The sequence below is a fragment of the Prionailurus bengalensis genome, chromosome D1, assembly GCF_016509475.1.
Source record: "Prionailurus bengalensis isolate Pbe53 chromosome D1, Fcat_Pben_1.1_paternal_pri, whole genome shotgun sequence".
NCBI lineage: Eukaryota > Metazoa > Chordata > Mammalia > Carnivora > Felidae > Prionailurus > Prionailurus bengalensis.
The window spans coordinates 31,124,663-31,139,482 of NC_057346.1; the positions used below are offsets into that span (position 1 = coordinate 31,124,663).

Below are 14,820 nucleotides of genomic sequence, written 5' to 3' on the forward strand. Positions count from 1 at the left end.
GGGGAAACGGGAACCCTCTTGCACTGTTGGTGGGAATGCAAACTGGTGCAGCCACTCTGGAAAAGTGTGGAGGTTCCTCAAAAAATTAAAAATAGATCTACCCTATGACCCACCAAAAGCACTGATAGGAATTTTCCCAAGGGATACAGGAGTGCTGATGCATAGGGGCGCTTGTACCCCAATGTTTATAGCAGCACTTTCAACAATAGCCAAATTATGAAAAGAGCCTAAATGTCCATCAACTGATGAATGGATAAAGAAATTGTGGTTTATATACACAATGGAATACTGCTTGGCAATGAGAAAGAATGAAATATGGCTTTTTTTTAACAATGTGGATAGAACTGGAGAGTGTTATGCTAAGTGAAATAAGTCATACAGAGCAAGATATATAGCATATGTTTTCACTCCTATGTGGATCCTGAGAAACTTAAGAGAAGACCATGGGGGAGGAGAAGAAAAAAAAAGGTTAGAGAGGGAGGGAGCCAAAACATAAGAGACTCTTAAAAACTGAGAATAAACTGAGGGTTGATGGGGGGGTGGGAGGGAGGGGAGTGTGGGTGAGGGGTATTGAGGAGGGCATCTGTTGGGATGAGCACTGGGTGTTGTATGGAAACCAATTTGACAATAAATTTCATATTAAAAATATTCCTTCTTCAATTTATCTCTGTCTTCTTATATTTCACTATAAGGAACAGGGAGAAACCAGGCCATGCCCATCAACATTTTCTTAGGAATCTCCTCATCTAAATATTGAGGTTCATCAATTGCAAGTTCTGCTTTCCACAAAATATTAGAACTCTATTTATCCAAGTTATTTGCATTTTATAAGAAGGATCAACTTTCCTTTCCATTTTCTAATAACATTTACTCATTTCCACCTGAGATCTCATCAGAAGCATCATTAACATTCATATTTCTAACAACAATCTGTTTATGATGACATTTTTATTCTCTATCATGATACAAGCTCTCTCTCCAGCTCTCCTCATATTTTTCTGAGCTCTCACCAAAATTGCCTTTAACTCCATATTTCTATTTACATTCCCTTCAAGGAAATCTAGGCTTTTTTTTTAAGCATGTACTACAAGGTTCATCCAGCCTCTACCCATTACCCAGTTCCAAAGCCACTTCCATATCTTTAGGTATTTGTTAACTAATAACAAGTCACTGCAGTACCCCATTTCTTGGTACCAAAATCTGTACTAGTTTCCTTGGCCTGCAATAATAGAACACGTCAGACTAGGTGCTTAAACAATGGACATGCATCTTTTCAAAATTCTAGAGGCTTAGATGTCAAAGATCAAGGTGCCCACAGAGTTGTTTCTATCTGAGATTCTCTCCTTGGCCTGTAGATGGTCATCTTCTCCTCCTTGTGTCTTCACATGGTCTTTCCTCTATTCTTGTATGTATTTAAATTTCCATTTTTTATAAACAACACTCATTTTGGATTATGGCTTACCCTACTGACCTCTTTTTCACTTAATTACTTCTTTAAAAATCCTGTCTCCAAATATAGTCACATTCTGAGGTCCTGGAAGTTAGGACCTCAATATATGAATTGGGGTATGGCAATTCACCTGTAACAGAAAGTTACTGAGGATTCTCCCCAATTTTCCCTCAGAACATGTGGTGGAATTTGTGTAGGTAAAACCTTCATAAAGGCCTAAGACCCACCAGGGTGCCTGGGTGGCTCAGTTGGTTAAGTGTCCGACTTCTGCTCAGGTCATGATCTCATGGTTTGTGAGTTGGAGCCCCACATTAGTCTCTGTGTTGACAGTTCAGAGCCAGGGGCTTGCTTCAGATTCTGTGTCTCCCTCTCTCTCTCTCTCTCTGCCCCTCCCCTACCTGTGCTCTCTCTCTCAAATATAAATAAAGATTACCAAAAAAAGGTGTAAGATCCACCCCACACAGGCCCCCAGGGATGCTAGCTCAATATGTTTCCCTATGTTCTTTTGAACATCTTTAAAAAGGCAATGAGAAATGACTGAAGATAAGAGAATAACCATACTCAGGATAAAACTATCATTGTATCAGTTTAGGATTTACCCATTTAGGGGTGCTCATAGATTTTTCTCCCCCTCTTTATTTTCTAAGTGTTCATTATTATTTTTTGGTTGTTTTTTTCCTTTATGATTTCTTTTTTTTACTGAGGTATAATTGACATATAATATTATATTAGTTTCATGTATATAACATGATTTGATATTTTTATATATTGTGAAAAAAATCACTATAATAAGTCTAGTTAACATGCGATACCACACTTAGTAACAATTTTTTTTCTTGTGATGAGAACTTTTAAGATCTACTGTCAGCAATGTTCATATATGAATACAGTATTATCAATTATAGTCACCATGCTGTGTGTTACATCCCCATGACTCATTTGTCTTGTAACTAGAAGTTTATACTTTTTGACCCCCTTTACCTATTTCACCCAACCCCCCAACTACATCCCCCCCTACAATCTGGCAACCAGCAGTATGTTCTCTGTATCTCTGAGCTTTGTTTTTTTGTTGTTGGTTTTTAACTTTTTAAAAAAATATTCTACATATAAGTGAGATCATGTGGTGTTTGTCTTTCTCTATTTGACTTACTTCACTTTGTGCAATGCGCTCAGGTCCATCCATATTGTTACAAATGGCAAGATTTCATTTTTCTTTATGGCTGAAATATTTAAATTCTCTTAATATAGCACATCTTCTTTATCCATTCATCCATCAGTGGACCTCTAGGTTGTTTTCATACATTGGCTGTTGCATAACGCTGCAATAAACATGGGGGTGTGTATATCTTTTTGAGTTAGTGTTTTAATTTTTTTATGATAAATACCCAGATGTGGAATTGCTAGATCATATGGTATTTCTATTATTAATGTTTTGAGGAACCTCTGCATTGTTTTCTATAGTGGTTCCACAGATATTACATTCCCATCAACACTGTGTTCCCTTGTCTCTACATAATCACGAACACTTATTTCTTGTTTTTCTGACAGGTGCAAGATGATATCTCATTGTGGTTCTGATTCACATTTCCCTGGATGATTAGTGATGTTGAGCATCTTTTCATGTATTTGTTCCCTATCTATATTTCTTCTCTGGAAAAATGTCTATTCAGAACTTCTGCCCAGTTTTTAATCAGCTATTTGGTTTTTTTTTTTTTTTTTTTTTTTTGCTATTGAATTCCATGAGTTCTTTAGGTATTTTGGATATTAAATCGTTATCAGATAGATGATTTGCAAGTATTTTATCCCATTAAGTAGGTTGCCTTTTCATTTTGTTAATGGTTTCCTTTGCTGAACAGAAGCTGTTTAGTTTGATGTGATCCCACTTGTTTATTTTTGTGTTTGTTGCCTTTGCTTTTGATGTCAGATCAAAAAATCATTGCCAAGACCAATGTCAAGGAGCTTACTGCCTATGTTTTCTTTTAGGAATTCCATGGTTTTGGGTCTTACATTCAAGTATTTAATTTATTTTGAGTTACCCTTTGTATAAGTTATAAGATAGGGGTCCAGTTTCATTCTTCTACATGTGGGTGTCCTGTTTTCCTGACACCATTTATCAAAGGGACTATTCTTTCCCCGTTTTGTATTCTTGGCTCCTTTGTTATAAATTAATTGACCATATATGCATGGATTTATTTCTGGGCTCTCAATTCTATTCTCCATTGTTTGATTTGTGGTTGTTAAACCTTCTTGCATTGTAGGGATAAATCCCAGTTGATCATGGTGAGTGATTCTTTTAATGTATTGTTGAACTCAGTTTGCTAATATTTTGTTGAAGATTTTTGGATATACATTCTTCAAGTATATTGGCTTACTATTTTCTATTCTTGAAGTATGCTTGGTTTTGATATCAGGGTAATGTTGGCCTTGGAAAATGTTTTTAAAAATATTCCGTCCTTATATTTTTTGGAAGAGTTTGAAAAGGATTTGCATTAGTTATTCTTTAAATGTTTGGAAATATTCACCAGTTAATCCATCTGGTTCTGGACTTTTGTTTATTGGGATGTATTAGATTCTCTATATCTTCATCATTCAGCCTTGGCAGGTTGTATGTTTCTAGACACTTATGTATTTCATCTTGGTTGTCCAATTTTTTAGCATATAATTGTTCATTGCAGTCTCTTGTTTTCCTTGTATATTTGTGCTATCAATTGTATGTCCTCTTTCATTTCTGATTTTATTTATATGAGTCCTTTATCTTCTTGGTAAGTTTAGCCAGAGGTTTTTCTATTTTGTCAATCTTGAAAAAGAAAACAGCTCTTAGTTTCATTGATCTTTTTATTGTGTTTTTAGTCTCTCATTTATTTCTACTCTGATCTTTAATATTTTCTTTCTTCTTTTTAAAAACGTTTAAAATGTTTTTATCTTATTTTTGAGAGAGACAGAGAGAGAGAGAGAGAGAGAGAGAGAGAGAGAGAAGAGAATCAAATCTGAAGCAGGCTTCAGGCTCTGAGCTGTCAGTGCAGAACTCGATGAGAGGCTCAAACTCACAAACTGTGAGATCATGATCTGAGCTAAAGTCGGGCGCTTAACCGACTGAGCCACCCAGGCGCCCCAATATTGCCTTTCTTCTATTAACTTTGGGTTAATTTGTTCTTTTTTTAGTTCCTTGAGATATAATGTTAGGTTGTTGATTTGAGATCTTTCTTGGTTTTTAATGTAGGAATTTATCACACAAACTTACCTTTTAGAACTGCTTTTGATGCATCCCTTAAGTTTTGGTATGTAGTTCCATTTTCATTTGTCTCCAGATTTCTTGATTTCTCTTTTGGCCCATTGTTTGCTCAGTAGCATGTTTAATCTCTATATATTTTTGAATTTTCTAATTTTCTTCTTGTAACTAATTTCTCATTTTATACTATTGTGGCTGGAAAAGAGCTTCATGTGATTTCAGTCTTCTTATATTTATTAAGACTTATTTTATGGCCTGACAAATGATCTATCCTGAAGAATGTTCTATGTGCACTTAAAAAGAATGTGTATTCTACTGCTTTTGGATGGAATGTTTTCTTTATGTCTGTTAAGTCTGTCTGGTCTAATGCGTCTTCAAGGTCAATGTTTCTTTACTGATTTTCTGTCTGGATTATCTATCCATTGATGAAAGTGGGGTATTAAACCCTCTACTATTATTGTATTGCAATCTATTTATCCTTTTAGATATGTTAATATTTGCTTTATTTTTTAGGTGCTACTAAAAAGGGGAATAAATATTTACAAATACTATATCCTCATTTTGAATTGACCTCTTTATATTGACCCCTTATATAATGACCTTCTTTGTCTCTTATTACAGTGTTTGTCTTAAAGTCTGTTTTGTGTGATGTGAGTATAACTATTCCAGATTTCTTTTGATTTCTATTTGCATGGAATATCTTTTCCATCCCTTGCTTTCATTCTGTGTATGTCCTGAAATGTGGAGTAAGTCTTTTGTAGGCATCATATAGATGGGTCTAAATTTTTTATCCATTTTTCTATCCTATGATTTTTGATTGGAGAATTTAATCAATTTACTTTAAAAGTAATTATTGATAGTTATGCACTTATTGCCATTTTTTTCATTGTTTTTGGCTGTTTTATAATTCCTTTGTTTCTTTCTTCTTTTCTTGTTCCCTTCTTTTGTGATTTGATTATTTTCTCTAATGCTACGCTCAGATTCCTTTCTCTTTATCTTTCATGTGCTCACCATAGGTTTTTGCTTTTTGATTACCACAAGGCTTACATAGAACAACTTATATTTATAACAGTCTTTTAAGTTGGTAACAACTTAAGTTTGAACGCATCCTAAAACTACATTTTTATTACCCTCCCCTACATTTTGTGTTTTTGATGTCAGACTCTATTTCTTTTTATCTTGTGTAGCACTACTTTTTATCTTAAGGTAAGTTTCAATTGTTATTGATATTGCTATACCAGGTTTCTTTGTTTAATATATAGTGTATCATTTTTGTGTTGTCATTTTACTTTTAATTTTGCTATAACTTTTTAAAACATGTCTCCTGTAAGCAGAGATTACTTGAATATTTTTTATCTCAGTCTGACACAATTAATATTTTATTTGGAGCTCTTAATCATTTATGTTTAATATAATTATTGATATATATTGAGTTTTCATTTACCATGTTACTTTGTGACTTGTTTTTGTCCTTTTTCATCTTTTTCGTTAAAATCTTGGCTTTTAAAAATAGATTTGACTATTTTTGAAAATCATATTCCTGTTTTTCCCTGTACCAAAATGGGAATTATCAGCTATAATTTTATGTTTTAAAAGCTATTCTTGAAAATTTCACATAAGTATGTAACCTGCCACAATCTAAAATTAAGCAATATCTTTGTTCTCTACCTAGAATGTAAAAGTGTCTTAGAACACTTTGACTGAGTTTACTTCCTCAGACAGATATTCTATTTTATTTTATTTCATTTTTTGTTTTTATTTTGAGATAGAGAGAGAGATAGAGAGCATGAGCAGGAGAGGGGCAGAGAGAAAGTGAGAGAGAGAGAATGCCAAGCAGGCTCTGCACTGTCAGTGCAGAACCCGACACAGTGCTTAAACTCACAAACCATGAGATCATGACCTGAACCAAAGTCAGATGTTAAACCAACTAAGCTACTCAGGTTACCCCACATGTTATGTTTTAATCTTGTATTTGACTTATATTTTTTGATAACTAAAAAGTATTATTATATATTTTGTATGTAATCAATATTCATTTGTATCATATTTTGCTATTTATGTTTTATATCCCAGATATTCTATTTAGGTTACTTTTTTTCTGTTTGAAGTATATCCTTTAAAAATTTCTTTAGTGATATCTGCCTATGGCAAACTGTTGTTTTTGTTTTTGTTTCATTTTGTTTTGTTTTTTAGCACCTCAGACTTTCATTGACTCTACAATTCTCATTTGGTAGTTGCTTTCTTTCAGGACATAGTCTGCTACGTTTATGGTTGCATTTGAGAAGTCCTCTGTCAGGTTTAATCCTCTGAAGGTAATCTTTCCTCTGTTGTCTGCTATTAAGATTTTTTTTTTTGTCTTTGGTATTTTTTCACTTAAACTTACTTTATGGACTCAATATATTTATTTATTATTTTTCCAGTTTGGAACTTCTTGGACATATATATTCTCCACTAGTATCGCTTTAATATTGCTCCTGCCTTGTTGTCTCACTCTGTTCATTCTGGGATTCCAAGTACAATTATGTTAGACCTTCTCATGTGTTCTCTGTATATATATTAGTTTGTGTATTTTTTCTTCTTATGTTGCCTATGGATACTTTCTTCTGATCTATCTTCACATTCTAATGTGTACTGATTCTCTTTTCAGCTGTATCTAAGATAATCTGTACTTTGTTTAAGTTTATTTATTTTGAGAGGGGGGAAGGGCGAGAGAGAGAGAGAGAGAGAGAGAAACCCAAGCAGGATCTCCGCTGTCAGGCGGCTTGATCTCAGGAACCATGATATCAGGACCTGAGCAGAAATCAAGAGTTGGTGGGTTGCTTAACTGACTAAGTCACCCAGGCACCCAAAGATCATCTGTTTTATCCAACATCATTTTGTCCTCAGTGAGAAGGTGAGTCCAAATAACATAGATCATCATTACTGGAGATTGAAATTCTTCTGTTATATCTTTTAGTATGTTTCTTAGTTTATTATTTGGTTTTTCAGTTCAGGGACACAAGTTGTGTATAGTGCAAAATTCTTCTGTCTTCCACATGTCTCTCATCCATTTCTCTAGAATCCTTTCTACTTTATGTTCATTTCCATTTACTTTTTTTTTTTTTTTACTTTTCACTACTTTTATTTTCTTTTTAGCTGCTTTTGGCTTTGACTTAATATTTTTTATTTTACCTATATTTTTGTTTTTTTACTCCACCAGATTATATTTTATTTATTTAAATTTATTTATTATTTATTTAAATTTATTAATTGAAAGTTAAATTTATTAAATTTAAATTTATTTATTAAATTTATTTATTTAAACGTAAATTCAAATTAGTTAACATAAAGTGTAGTCCAGGCTTCAGGAGTAGAAACCAGCGATTCACCTCTTACACATGACACCCATGCTCATCCCAAAAAGTGCCCTCCCTGATGCCCATCACCCACTTAACACATATCCCTGCCCACCTCCCCTCCAGCAGCCCTCAGTTTCTTCTCTATATTTAAGATTCTTTTCTGGTGCGCTTTCCTGTTTTATCTTATTTTTCCTTCCCTTCCTCCATGTTCATCTGTTGTGTTTCTCAAATTCCACATATGAGTGAAATCATATGATATCAATCTTTTCCAAACTAACTTATTTTGCTTAGCATAATACCTTCTAGTTCCATTCACATTGTTGCAAATGAAAATATTTCATTCTTTTTCATCACTGAGTAGTATTATATATATACATATATATACATATATGTATATATATAATTCTATATATAGAATAATATTATAGTAGTATTATAGTAGTATTCTATATATATAATATATATGCATATATATTATATATATATGGAAATATATGTATTATATATATATAGTATTATATATAGTATTATATATATATGTATATTATCCATTCATCAGTTGATGGATATTTGGGGCTCTTTCCATAGTTTGGCTATTGTTGATAGCATAGCTATAAGCACTGGAGTGCATGTGCCCCTTCAAATCAGCATTTTTGTACCATTTGACTAAATACCTAGTAGTGCAATTGCTGGGTTGTAGGACAATTATTTTTAATTTTTTGAGGAACCTCTATACTGTTTTCCAGAGTGGCTGCACCACTTTGCATTCCCACCAACAATGCAAAAGTGTTCCCCTTTCTCTGCATCCTTGCCAACATCTGTTGTTCCCCGAGTTCCCGACTTGTTCATTTTAGCCATTCTGACAGGTGTGATGTGGTATCTCATTGCGGTTTTTGTATTTTCCTGATGATGAGTGATGTTGAGCATCTTTTCATGTGTCTGTTAGCCATCTGGATGTCTTTGGAAAAGTCTGTATTCATGTCTTCTACCCATTTCTTCACTGGATTATTTGTTTTTTTGGGTGTTGAGTTTGGTAAGTTCTTTATAGATTTTGGATACTAACCCTTTATTCGATATGTTATGTGCAAATATCTTCTCCCATTTTGTTGGTTGCCTTTAATTTTGTTGATTGTTTCCTTCACTGTGCAGAAGCTTTTTAGTTTGATGAAGTCCAAATAGTTCATTTTTGCTTTTATTTCCTTTGTCTTCTGAGACATATCAAGTAAGAAGTTGCTGTGACCAAGGTCAAAGAAGTTGCTGCTTGTCTTCTGTAGGATTTTGATATTTTCCTGTCTCACGTTCAGGCCTTTAATTCATTCTGAAATATTTTGTGTATGGTATAAGAAAGTGGCCCAGATTCATTCTGCATTTCGCTGTCCTTTTTTCCTAGAACCATTTGCTGAAAATACTGTCTTTATTCCATTGTATACTCCTTCCTGCTTTGTAAAATATTAGTTGACCATATATTTGTGGGTCCATTTCTGGGTTCTCTATTCTATTCCATTGATCTATGTGTCTCTTTTTGTGCCAGTACCATACTGTCTTAATGATTACAGCTTTGTAATACAGTTTAAAGTCTGGAATTGTGATGCCTCCAGCTTTGGTTTTCTTTTTCTTTTTCTTTTATTTTACAAATTTTTAAACTTTTATTTATTAACGTTATTACATTATGGTGTTTATTTAACTACCCAGGTGTCTCTGGTTTTCTTTTTCAACATTACTTTGGCTATTCAGGGTCTTTTGTGGTTCCATACAAATTTTAGGATTGTTTGTTCTAGGTCTGTGAAGAATGCTGGTGTTATTTTGATATGGATTGCATTGAATGTGTAGATTGTTTTGGGTAGTATCAACATCTTAACAATATTTTTTATTCTAATCCATGAGCATGGAATGTTTGCCCATTTCTTTGAGTCTTCTTCAATTTCTTCCATAAACTTTCTATAATTTACAGCATACAGATCTTTTACCTTTTTGGTTAGGCTTATTCCTAGGTATTTTATGGGTTTTGGTGCAATTGTAAATGGGATTGATTCCTTGATATCTCTTGCTGCTGCTTCATTAGTGGTGTATAGAAATGCAGGCAATTTCTGTGCATTGGTTTTATATCTTGCAACTTTGCTGAATTCATGTGTCATCTCTAGCAATTTTTTGGTGAAATCTTTCAGGTATTCCAGATAGAGTATCATGTCATCTGCAAAGAGTTTTACTTCTTCCTTGCTGATTTGGATGCCTTTTTTCTTTTTGTTGTCTGATTGCTGAGGCTAGGACTTCCAATACTATGTCGAACAATAGTGGTGAAAGTAGATATCCCTGTTGTGTTTCTGACCTTAGGGGGAAAGCTCTCAGTTTTTCCACATTGAGTATGATATTAGCTGTGGGCCTCTCATATATGGCTTTTATGATGTTAAGTTCCTTCTATCCCTACTTTCTTGAGGGTTTTTATCAAGAAAGGATGTTGTATTTTGTCAAATGCTTTTTCTGCATCTATTTAAAGGCACCAGGTTAATATTTTAGCTTCTTATGTTTTCTTATTCTGTCTTCCTTGAGCACTTTTAGTTGTGTTTAATGCCTGAGTTTATAGAGGTAACTGTTTCATTGAGATTCTTAACTTCACAGCAATATTTTTGGGCCACAATTTTGACTGTTCCATGGCAAGTGTTTGATGTTTATCCTTTGTAATTTCTTTCCTTTTTTTCTCCCTGTTTTTATGGTAATTAAAAAACGTATTCTGTTCTTATTCCTTTTTTATTATTACTCTTTAGTTAAGATCAGTTTTTATTGGTTCAAAAACTTAAGTGACGTTCTATGAGAGTACATGACTGTATCTCAGGCTAACAATCTTAATGACACATTGTTTTATGTAGGGATGAATTCTTTTCTTTACCTACCTCCTTTTTCCCATTTTTGGCTGACCAAGGGAAGCAGTTGAAATCTGCTCTCAGATGCCTCACAAGCAGACTTCTTTCCACTAATAGTTTTTATCTGTGATTCTGCGATAATTGCTTTCTTTCAAGCTTCTGATACATTTTGCTATGCAGGGTGTACTCCTTTTGCCAGCTCATGTGCCCCATTTTGTAATTAAAAATAAAAAAACTTTTGATATTTCACTATAGGATATGCTTTATGTTTGGGAGAAATTTGTGCTGGCACCCTTTCCTAAAATCATCAACAAAAAGCATCTTCTTTCTTCATTTGTTTAATACGTGATAGAACTTCAGTACTCTGGCACTCGTTCTTTTTAATTTATATTTTGAAGTTTCAGATGTCTGCTAGGTTCATGGAAGATGTTGTTTGTGTTTCCATTTCTCATTCTTCATTTTGGTTTTGAGGATATCCAAGAGGAGAATATCAAATGCACCAATAGCACAGTACCACTTTAATACCAGAAATCAGTCTTCCCTCTTTAATACAAATGGCATTTGTGTAGTAAAAGTTTCCAATGAAAAAGTAATTAAACTACCAAAAAGGAAGAAAATGGAAGCCAGGTAATATGGATTTAATTCAGGAAACAGAATATAATATAAAAATTCTTATTAATATTCAAAAATATACGGATAATATTATTTATACATGAGACAAGAGTAAGATATTAAGAAAAAGGGATACTCAGAGAACCAAAAGAAACCTTTGAAATAATTTTATCATTTATTGTGTTGACCATTTGAGGGGCATTTTCAATCTAGAGATACATATCCTTCAGTTAAAGGAAGTTTTCATGTTAGTTATTTGTAATTTCCTTTCCTCTGTGTTCTTTGTCCTCTTTTCATAACTTTTATTAGTAAGGTGTTGGGCATCCTAAATTGATCTTATAAGATATTTAAGTTGTCTCATATTTTATATCCTGTTGATTTTTACTATTTATAGGAAATTTCCTCAATTTTACCTCCAACTCATTTTTAACTTTTTATTTAAAGTTTTTATCTTGTATTCAATTTTTCTGATATTCTTTTTACATCTTCTCAGGCTTGGTATTTGCTTTTGTTTGTTTTTAGAGGAATAAACCCATTATGGTCATGGAATTCTGGGTTGGCTGGTTTGACACATGGGGAGGTAAACATATGATTAAAAATGCTGAAGGTAAGTGTTTTGCAGTGTTTGACCCCAAGTAGAGGTGGCCCTGAGTCATGGATCATTCACACATTTCTTTGTTAATTAATTAGCTCATTCAACCACAAATATTATTCAATACTTATTAGGTACAGGGATTTGGGTAAGCTTGAGGGTGCATTGATGAACAAAAATGACCTGGTTCCTATCCTCAGGGTAGAGATGAAAGATACTTAAGAGTTTAGTATAATTGACAAGAAATGATCAAGAGTTCCATATATGAAAAGTGCTTTGAAGCAAACAAACAGGTGTAGTGATAGAAAAGACAGGGACAGGCCTGCAGACGTAAGGCGAGGTGGTCATGGAAAGGGCCTTGGAAAGATAACATCTCTGAAGAAGGGGATGCATTTGCTAAAAGTCTTAATCCTCTCTGGTAAATGCACAGGCCATTGCCATGGTGTTGTCAACTACATGGTAGTAATTATCAGAAGACAATATGTGATGATAGTTGAAAGCATGGATCCTGGAACCAAAGAGATAAGGATTTCAGTCTTAACTCTGCTAGTCTGCATAACTAGCTGCGTGACCCAAGGCAGCTTTCCTTGTAAGCTAAGTCTCAGTGCCCTCACCTGAAACAGGAATTATCAAGTAACCTACCTCATAGGCTTGTTGTGAGGATTTAATTAGATAAACCACTCAGAACAGTGCCTGGCTGATGTTGTTGACTTAATAAAAGTATTTTGCTACTAAAGATATTTTGCTGTTGATATGAAAACAAGCTCACTTGTACCAGAAGTAAAGCAAACCAACAAAAAATACCAGATAACTGAGGAAAGCCCACTTGGACCGAAACAAACCAAACCAAACCAAAAAAACCCACCACCACCACCAAATTTTTCTGATCACTTTCATGTCAGGCACTGTGCCATGTTTCTTATGTATATTCTGTCATCAATACTATGAGGTAGTAGGAATTAGGACCTTCATTTAGGAGATAAAGAAGGAGGCTCTGAGAGAAAAATAGGCTGTCCAATTCATGCAAATATTAAAAAGCACAGCCAGGATTGAATTCCACATGTTCCCCATGATGGCCAGTAGAAAGATGATCATACCTTTTAAATCATGGTGACAAAATAAGAGTTTCTGTGGCTAAATATTGGGAATAGCCACTTGTGGACTATTGCAGTGGTTTTAAATGAGTGTCTCAAGAGATAGTAATCCTGGAATGGAGTAATGAGGTTATATTAATTTATTTGTATAATTTCAAAAAATTTAATGAACATTAGATACTTAAGTGACATAAAGGTTCTTGGGCCATTATTAAATATATATAATATACAGCCAAATTATGTCCATACTCTGAGAAAAATAATTTTTTAAAAGTCTTTTGGTATTGATAAGACTTGGTTTCCTGGAATAGTTGTGGTCAATTCCACCTATTTTCTGGTTAGAACCTTAGCGGAGGTTGGAGAACAAAATAATTAAGTTGATTATGTGGGGGAGGGGTTTGAGAATGATAAGATTTTATCAGAGACTTCTGTCTTAATTTTTAATTTTCTCTGTGCTCTTATCTTCCTCCTTTACAGATGTTGAGGATACTGTGTCCAAATTTATCACATCTGAAATCTCCTTCAATGTATATATGTTCCATGGTGGAACCAACTTCGGTTTCATGAATGGGGCCACATATTTTGGGAAACACAGAGGTGTTGTCACTAGTTATGGCAAGTGCTTACTGGTATGGTCACCTCTTGGCATAGTGGTACTGGAGCTCTACAGAGGAGGTTCCAAAAGCATGCCCTGAGCATCAATGAATTCTTGACCTATAATTTATGCTGAGCATTCAGGATTTTCCTGTCTAATTTCCTTTTTTTTGTGATGTTCATAATGCCCCCAACAGGCTGTAATTGAATAGATGCGGTGCCTCAGACCTAGAGCCCTGCTTCACTCATCATATATACTGATCCCTTGACTTGAACCTTCTAAGACACACAGAATACAAATAGTGACTGCTGTGTGGGCACTGATAGACACACCAAGGCAATCCAGATTGAGGGAAGAAGGGAGTGCCCATTAGAAAGTAAAACAGAAAGATGAGTCCAGTGTCTTGGCAGCCTCAGATCCTCAGGAAGTGTTGTGTGGAATGCTCCCAAAGTGGCATTACTTGCACCCTCCCACCCCACCCCAGCCTGGGATGGACTGGTCCAGGGGGTGGAGAAGATGTATCTTCTGTCTCCCTCTGGTAGTCCTGACCTGTCTCATGACAGAAGTGCTGAAACAGGGTCTATTATGGAGGGTTTCCTGCCAATGACAATATCCTGGTGTCTTGCAGACTATGATGCTGTGCTGACAGAGGCTGGGGATTACACAGAAAAATATTTCAAGCTTCGAAAACTCTTTGGATCTGTTGTAGGTACTCAGCAACATTTTTAACTTGAGGGAGGTTCTCCTGATGAAGTGGAAGGGTAAGGCAAGGGAAGGTTCCCTCATGGGCAGAAACTTGGAGACTTAAGACCTATGGCAAACTTAAGTTCAAATCCCGGTTTTCCCACTTAAAAGTTAAGTGGCTTTGCATGAGTATTTTAAGCCCATAAACCTGTTTCCTCATTGAAACATAAAGACAATGATATTTGACTCCTATAGTGACTGTGAAAATTAATTTACTATTTGTAGAGCTCTTAATATGATGACATAGTACCCTCACATACAATAGCAAAAGCTATCTTACTTCATTTTACTTGTTTAAATAAAGTCAA

At 34.4% G+C, this 14,820-nt stretch overlaps 1 protein-coding gene across 1 annotated transcript in view; it reads left to right on the top strand.

Moving 5' to 3' along the window:
• The window catches only part of LOC122483170 (beta-galactosidase-1-like protein 3), a 62,652-nt gene that overhangs the window by 25,672 nt on the left and 22,160 nt on the right, over nt 1-14,820 (top strand). Inside the window, exons 10-12 of the mRNA XM_043579868.1 lie at nt 12,010-12,094; nt 13,651-13,788; nt 14,397-14,477. Coding sequence (XP_043435803.1) covers nt 12,010-12,094; nt 13,651-13,788; nt 14,397-14,477 — 304 coding nt within the window. The remainder of the gene's footprint in view (nt 1-12,009; nt 12,095-13,650; nt 13,789-14,396; nt 14,478-14,820) is intronic.